General features: G+C 36.4%; 1 protein-coding gene across 1 annotated transcript; it reads right to left on the bottom strand.

Annotated features, from left to right (window-relative positions):
• LOC107609532 (ABSCISIC ACID-INSENSITIVE 5-like protein 2) lies at window positions 1-3,653 on the bottom strand. The gene is made up of 4 exons (XM_021107093.1): window positions 3,220-3,653; window positions 2,157-2,833; window positions 2,047-2,123; window positions 1-674 (listed from the first exon to the last, which is right to left on the bottom strand). The coding sequence occupies exons 2-3, from the start codon at window positions 2,808-2,810 to the stop codon at window positions 2,079-2,081; spliced, it is 699 nt and encodes a 232-aa protein (XP_020962752.1). The 5' UTR covers window positions 2,811-2,833; window positions 3,220-3,653; the 3' UTR covers window positions 1-674; window positions 2,047-2,078.

The raw sequence follows: 8,651 nt of genomic DNA on the forward strand, positions 1-8,651 counted from the left end.
AACTTCACTTGAATAATTTTATCATAATAAACTAAAATTTTCCCTTTTGGTGTTTAATTTACTTGGAGAATTCCTCTATAGATAACACCAATTCTCCATAATTTCTCCTCCTAAAACTTTGCCAAACCATACTAACTATAAGTCTATTACAATTCTGCACTAAGAATATGCTAATATAAAAAGAACCTACACATTTGGTTACCTTTTACTTTCTTTCAAGAACTTGATGACCATGCAATAATTCCCTGATTTAAGGGATAATATTACACAAGCGGCAACATTTTCCACCACTACACTCAAATCTTTTCTTCTTTTTTCCTTTTTTTTCTTCAGGTATTTTTGTTTTTCCAACAAAGCAAAAAGCTTAAGCTTATGATTCATCAAAGGAAACCATAGCCAAATATGTACCCTCTAGTTATTTTAACTATATAGAAGATAATAGATTAGATTGAACAAATTTGCTGCTACTGGAGCAAATCGTCATCATTCAGCACTACAATGAAGTGATGCAATCTTTATCCGCCACGCGTTCCGCTTAATAATACCAAGAACATGGGGAGCAAAAAAGAAGTACTTCAGTGCAGGTCACACTGTCAGAAAAAAGCAGAACTTATTCTTCGAAGCTGATATTTTGGTTCGGATGGTGATTCGGATGGTAGCTTCTCTTCGAATTCCTAAACAGAAAGGGAAAAGAAAAGAGAGTCCAGAATAGAATCAGGAATTTGCAATTGTTCCATGATGTGCTTCTAGTATAAATCAATCACCTTGCAATAATTAAGAAAGTTCCTATGTTCTTGTTATACTAAGATAATTATGACTCTTGGTTTTCTTGCATTCAAACGACTCTTAAGATGATGCTTCAATCATCATAAACATGATAAAATTTCCATAAAATCTATGATAACACAAGCAATAGATGTACCAAACAATATGCTGAGATTACCATGATCCAAGAAAATATGAACATAATGTAAAGAAGCCAAGAAACTAAACCTAGCAAGAAAACATTAACAAGAATGGAGGAACAAAGCTAATTAACTAAAATCCTAGAGTTAAATCATTTTTATCTTAAAAAAACATTGTTGGTTAGCCTCAACAATAGAACATGTAAATCTAACCATGAGGATGAATAATTATCAAGCAAACCCTCCAAGTTAAAATGACATCCACTCATATGGCAATAATAAATACAAAAGCCTAAACAGAAAATAGGATCACGGCCTCACTAGCTTGCAAAGCTCACTCGCTTTAACCATAAGTTAGGACTAAGAAGTAATTTCCATAAGAAAATAAAACAATGATAATAACACTGCTTGATGAGACAAAAATACCCGGATTGATGCCGACAATATACAAATGAATAAGGATGGCTACAAATAAATGGTGTGCACACAGCATACGAATCATGAATTTATAACATGCAAACACAAATGCAATCATGTTTGTTCGTTGTAGAATGCAAGACTTGGGTGGATTAAAGCTTAAGGTCCTAAATGCTAGTATTAGAAAATGTTACCACTTACCAACACATAATATGTATAAACAATGAAAATGATACGTCATCCAATTATAGCAGAAAAGTGTTGAATATCTAAGGAAAGTGGGGAACCATACTTTAAAAGCTAGCTATTAAGGAGAAATAACCACTCCCTTTAAATACAACATCAAATATCCCTACTACCTAATGTGGGACTTTGGATACACCATAACACCCAAGTCTCTAACAAAAAGCATTATGGAAAAAGAAAAAGATGTGTCAAATGCATTATATTACGTGAGAAAAGGGGATTTGTTTGTGCATATAAATTAAGCTTTGTACTCATTGGTTTAGAATAAATATTTGCGAGGCTTAGAAAAGAAAGGATTTCTCTAAGAAGGAAAGAAAAAATATAGTTGACAGATAAACTAAGTCGTGTTTCAATATGCATAGTTTACTACAAATATATTCAAGGAAAGAAAATTTGAGAGACTCTATACTTGATTATAGACACAATAAAAACAACATAGAATTGAGGGGAAACAAAATATGAACGAGAGATCCTGCACCTTCTCTTTCTTGAGCTTTACATTTTCTTCTTCTAGTCGAGAAACCTTGCTAACCAATTCATTATGATATGCCTGCACCATCATCAGGCAAAGATAAGCAACAATCAAAATGCCCGTGAGCGTGCCGCAGATTCCCTATTCTTGATTTTCCTTCTCAGCCTCCTTTCTAAAGCTTTCTCATATGCATCTGGAGCATCCCTTTTGCGACCCGGTTTTGTGTCCGACAAACTGCTAACCGAAGCGGAGGGCGACGCACCTGATTTTTGTTGTAAACTTTGTGTGGTGGCAGAATCCATTCTGTTCAACCCCACATTCGGACTCACAGAAGCTTCAGCAAAGAGACCTGCTTGTACCAGAAAGTCCTCTAATGTTGTTTCACCAAAAGTCATTTCTCCACCTTCAATTTTAACATTGTCTCCAAATCGTTTTTTCTGCCCCTGTTGGATTTCTTTCCAAACATCATCAACCGTCTTCCCACTCAACGCACGAGCCAGTGTCAGACTGGCCTGGCGTTGAAGGGAAGACGAAGATGACATCTGCTCATTTTGTACCCCAACAACTTTACTCGCCTCGGCAGTCCACACATTTTGGAGAAGCTCGTCGAGGTTCATGCTCCCCATCGGCTTCCCCAAGTCTCCTAGCTGATTATTAACCTCATCAAGTGTGAGACTATACCAGGAACCTTGCCTAGATAACTGTGGTGGCTGTAACTGTAAATGAGACTGTTGCCCATTACTCTGAGAACCCATAGTCTGAAAACCCATTCAACACACTTTCAACTCACAACCTGTTATCACAAACAGTTCTTAATTAAAATCATTGATCACTTAACTATAAACTCTATAACTCACTCTAAAATCCAAATCATAGACTAGAGTCTAGAGTCTTCTTTTCAGAAACAAATCCTCATATATCATTAAACAAATACAACAATCATTAATGACATGAAACACACCATTATGTATTGTACACATAAGAAAGAAAGTACAGACATTGATGCTATATATTCAAATTAGTCCAAAACAAATTCCTTTCAAAATTTCCACTTGTTTCAATATGCAAAATCATTATCAACCCTATCTATTTGCAACATTAGGTAAAGATCAAAGTCTCACATGAGAAAAAAAATCAAGGCACAAATTTGATAAAGGGTAAGAGAAGAAGGTCGATTACCTGACATAGGATCTAACTGTCTGAAACTCAAAGATATCTGTAAGGGGAAAAAAGGCGCAATAAGACAGCACCCAATGATGTTGCTGAAGGAGATTGCACAAGTTACATGATGAAAACTATGCAAGTTGGCATCTTTTTCAGGTGGGGCGTCCTCAATCAACTGAAATTGGAGAAAAGTCAAATTGAGAGAAGGGGAAAATAGACAAATCGCAAGTTGCAAAGTTGCAGGGTACTGAGAAGTTAACTAGGTTTTGGAATTTAATGGGGTCGTGTTGGTAAGAGAGGGATTTGGGGAATTTGACAGAAAGCTTGGATTTTTGTTGTTTGATTGTTGTGTTGTGTTGTGTGTGAAGAGGGAAAAAGAAAAAATTGATGGTGCAAGTTGGTGTCCTTCTTTGGTTTCTAGAGGAAACAGCGATCATTAGAGATGGTGTTTTTGCCTAATCGTCTTAGCCATGCTATGTTTATGTTATTTTAAATTCTTGAATTAATCATAATAAAAAAAAATCGTAAATATCTAATTATGTATTATATTAGCTCAATAAAATTATTCAAAATGGATAATTTGGTAAATAATTTTTTAAATAATTTTGATAACTTTATCTAGCTAATCCAATCCAATTTAGTAGATATCAAGTTAGTTTGTAACATTTATCGTTAGAATTATCTCAGTTTTTATAGTTAAAATTGCTAATTTATTAAGACACGTAGATTTTTCAAATATTTTGAATAAAATAAAGTAGCATTGAGTTCTTAAAAAAAATTGTAATAAGTTTTAGCCCCTAAATATATAAGATAAATTCTTAAAAAAATTACATATGATTTATCTTTTTGTTAGAGACTCATAACTTTACGGTTGCAATTTTTCTATTATTTCTTTGAAGTTTTTTTCTCAAAAACGTAGATGTTCATCACAAAATTTTTTCTAAGGCTTACTTAATATGTTATCATTTTAGAAATTCGTAAAAATTTATTTATTTTATTATATGAAAAATATAAAAAACATTAGTTAGAATAAGGATTAAAACATTTTACTCATAACGATATTTTTCTTTGAATTTTTATATCTCTCATTTATATCTTATCTTATCCTATTTTTAAAAGCAAATGCAACTTTAAAGAATAAATTAACGAAAAATTGTAATCCCACTATAATTATTAGTTAGAATAATACTATTAGATCACTCACTCAAAGTCATTCCTTTTGGTTAGTTAACAAGAGGTAGCATTGAGTCGCTAGTGAATTTAGGGCTATACCAAAAATGTTCTCCTAGGGCAAAAATGGCTATTGAAGAACTTTTTTTAGGACATCTTCACGAGAAGATGATTTGCTGCTCCGAAGTACAAAGAAATTGAAATATAGAGACGATGTCGATCTCAACCAACCAGCGAAAGGCGTTGATATGTCAGTTGATGACACTCCGGAAACCAACGTTGCCCCTAAGGCATATTATAAAGACTCCTTGTTGAAAATGACTGGTCCTTCAGTGGAAACTCTAGATGTAACATTGGAAGATGTCGATGAAAAGGCGTTTGACCCTGAGGACCGATGGTACAAAAAGGAGAAAAGCCTGGCGAGAGAGGAAAAGCCTTTTGACCTGTGTCCGGTCATTTCTGTGTCTAAAGAAGAATTTGATAAATGGTGTAAACCGTGGCACGCTGCGTGGGAAGAGGGTGGCGTTTGGCTACATGGAACAATGCTTAAAACGTGATTGGATAAGGAAAGGTACGATAAATATAATTGATATGGACTGTGATTACTTCCTCGTTCACTTTTCAAATGAAGAAGACTATTCTCATACTCTCCTTGGAGGTCCCTGGATGATAGCAGGGCATTGTCTTATCGTGCAGAGATGGAGGCCTTTCTTCCTCGAATGAAAGCAATCAAGAAGATAGCAGCCTGGATCTAGATTCCTAATCTTCCGACTGAGTTATACAACCATCGGTTCTTATGGCATGTCGGATCGATGATTGGTACTATGTTCAAAATTGATCGGACTACGTCCATTCATTCTCGAAGTAAATTTGCAAGAATATGTGTGGAAATAGATCTCTCAAAGCAACTGATTCCCAAGATCTCGGTTCTCGGGAGTAAACTCAACATAGAATATGAAGGTTGCCATTTGATTTGTATTGGATGTGGAAAATACAGTCATAGAGCTGATTTGTGTCTGGACTCCGGAATCACCACGATGCAATGACGAACACCAGGAGAACATCACTGACGTAAGGGTGGAGCGGAGACCTACCAGAATCATGAGGAACCCGAGGATCAGGGCAAAGAGATCATGGTAATCCTGTTTCGAATTTTGCCAAAAAAATAAACTAAGACCCCCCAAGCTTTGGGCTGTAGATGATGGTACGAAAACAATATAAAAAGAAAGTTGAAAAAGGCAAGACGGGATTTAAAGGTCTTACTATAGTTAAGGATGGTCAACCTGAATTGGAAAGAGATAGTGTTATTGTTGTCTACTTAAATGAGAAAGGATCCAGATTTAATGCTCTTTATCAAGATGATTCGGTGAATGCTAAATATTTGAATGCAAAAGTTATGCATGGGGAACAATCTAATCCTATCAACATGCAAAATGGGCCTAATGGAGTTGAAACAAAAAAAAATGGCTAAAAAAGCCCAAACTAGTGTGAATCGTATTCATAAAAAGATCATTAAGTAAAGGCAGGTAAGAATCTTCAGACCGAAAGGAAAGGCCCAACAATGAAATATAGCCCAAGTTCTTCTAATATTACAAGTAAAAATAAAGGTAAGTCTGTGATTTCCACACTTGTTGCCATCAAGCCAGAAAGAAAGGACACTCAACCCAAATGCTCTGCTTCTAGAAATAAGGAGATAGAATTTTGGGAATGAGAGATGCTGGATTATTTGAGAAGACTTGAGCGTGAACAAAGAGAAGCATATGAGGTCTCTAAAATGGCTAATAATTTTTTTCGTTTCCTTTGTGGTAAAAAATAGCTTCCTTAACCAAGTCCCCCTTCTCGCGTAAAGACTTGGGGATGTCGAAGGAATGTCTTATTGAGGAGTAACAGAAAGAGAAACCTCCGGATGAAGCCATGGCTAGTAACATCGGGATGTAAAAAGAAGATATGCAAGTCAAAATTGACAAGGCTAGTTTAGAGGAGCGGAGGTTTGCCCCCAAGTAGGTTTTGGTCTCTGGTGATGACCAATTTTTTTACAAGCTTTTTTAATGAATCTTGTAGTGTAGAATTGTAGAGATGCGGGGAGTAAATCTTTCTCCTTTCTCATCCATGATCTCAAGAAAGAGTATGATATTACCTTCCTCATCCTTCTAGAAATTCATATCAGTGGTGATAAGGGGTACAAGATCAGAAAGAATTTGGGATTTGATGGCTGTTTTGTGGAAGAAGCTGTTGGCTTCTCCGGAAGAATTTGGTGTCTGTGGGATACGGATAATTGGAAAGTAGATATTCTCCATCATCATAAGCAGTATATTCACATAAAAGTCGCTGGGAAAAACTCTGATGTGTGGAATCTTACAGCTATCTACAGTAGTCCTCAGAGAAATTTTCGTCGTGATCGTTGGGACCATATTTAAATCTTGTCTTCTGGGATCAATCGTCTTTGGTGTTTAATTGGAGATTTTAATGCCATGCTCCAAGATTTTGAGAGGAAGGGGGGTTCGACCCTGCAGCATCATTGAGTATGCCCTGATTTTTAAAATTGTGTTATGGAGTGTGGACTTATCGACCATGGTTACTCTGGCTGGCCCTTCACTTGGAAAATAGGAACATAGAAAGACTCGACCGTGGGCTTGGTAACCTTGACTGACAAATTTTATTTCCCGAGGTCATAATCATGCACCTCCCCATGTTAAAGTCTGATCACACCCCTCTTCTCCTTCAATTGTCTCCCCCTCCCTCTCCCAATAGAGGTCGTCATCCGTTCCGTTTCCTAGTAGCATGGTTCACCCACCCCAATTTTGACAATGTGGTCTCCACTAGCTGAAATATGCAAAATTCATGGCCTAATGGGATTAGAGAGTTCCAAAAGTCTCTTCAAGATTGGAATTATTTTGTGTTCGAAAATATTCAGAGAAAGAATAACAAAATCTTAAGAAGACTTAAGGGTATTGCGGCCTCCTTATCTTACGATAACAACAAATTTCTCGAAGAGCTTCAGCCCCAGCTATGGAAGGAGTACGAAGAGATCCTGAATCAGGAAGAAATTCTTTGGTTTTAGAAATCTCGGTGCAAGTAGTTGGAAATGGGAGATAAAAATACCAAGTACTTCCATGGAACCACTGTGGCTAGAAGAAGAAGAAACAAACTTATCTCGCTTCAAAATGATGAGGGTGCCTGTATCTCGGATACTTCCATCCTTGAGGTCCATTACCGATCTTGACTTTCTTTAATGTGTTCCTTCTGTTCAGGATATCAAAAACTTGGTGTTTAGCATAGGTAGTCTTAAAGCGCCAGGAAAAATATGATTTTCAAGCTCAGTTTTATCAAACCAAGTAGCATCTAGTGGGTCCTGATGTTTGCAACATGGTGGGAAGGATATTCAATAATCCTAAAGATATTAGAACAATTAACGAAATGCTAATATATTTCATTCCTAAGGTTGATGTGACAACTAACTTGAAACAAATGAGTCTGATTAGCCTGTATAGTGTATCATACATGATTATCATTTAAATTCTTGCCAATAGACTCAAAAGTGTGATGGAGAAATTGGTTAAAACAACACAATGCAGCTTCGTTCCTGGGAGACACAGTTCTGATAATATTATCATATCCCAATAAGTTATTTACTGCATGAGACACAAAAAGGACACCAAAGGCTGGATGGCAATAAAGATTGATTTTGAGAAAGCTTATAACATGCTGAAATAGAATTTTATCAAGGAGACGCTACTGGATATTGGGTTATTGGCTCACTGTATTGAGTTAATTTATTATTGTATCGTTACCACAAGGATGAGGGTTCTTTGGAATAGGAAAGCCTTGGACGAATTCGCTCCTACCAAAGGAATTCGACCAGGAGACCCAATCTCACCCTACATCTTTGTCCTGTGCATTGGAAGGCTGTCCAAGCTGATTAGTGCGGCTTGCGAACATGGCTTCTGGAAACCTATCCGGTTGAAAAAGGGATGGGCCTGAACTTTCTCATTTATGATTTGCAGACAATCTTATCCTCTTTTTCGAGGATGATATGTGTCAAACAGAGGTCACGAGTAAGATTTTGGAGGAGTTCCGAACAAAAAGTTAGCAATGTCAAAACTCGCATATTTTTCTCTAGTAATGTTGGCCATAACGTTAGGAGTGAGACCAGCAACGTCCTGCATTTTGTCCGAACGAATGATTTGGAAAAAAAGCCTTGGAGTCCCCTGTTACATTCGAGAGTTAATAAGGATACGTACGGTGATATCATTAAAAAATTAACTCAAGACTCAACA

Source organism: Arachis ipaensis, chromosome B07, assembly GCF_000816755.2.
Source record: "Arachis ipaensis cultivar K30076 chromosome B07, Araip1.1, whole genome shotgun sequence".
NCBI classification, from domain to species: Eukaryota; Viridiplantae; Streptophyta; class Magnoliopsida; order Fabales; family Fabaceae; genus Arachis; species Arachis ipaensis.

Coding starts and splice junctions, on each gene's coding strand:
- LOC107609532 (XM_021107093.1), bottom strand. CDS start 2,810: ATGGGTTTTCAGACTATGGGTTCTCAGAGTAATGGGCAACAGTCTCAT. Junction 2,124..2,156: donor CTGCGGCACGCTCACGGGCA/TTTTGATTGTTG, acceptor GCCTGATGATGG/TGCAGGCATATCATAATGAA.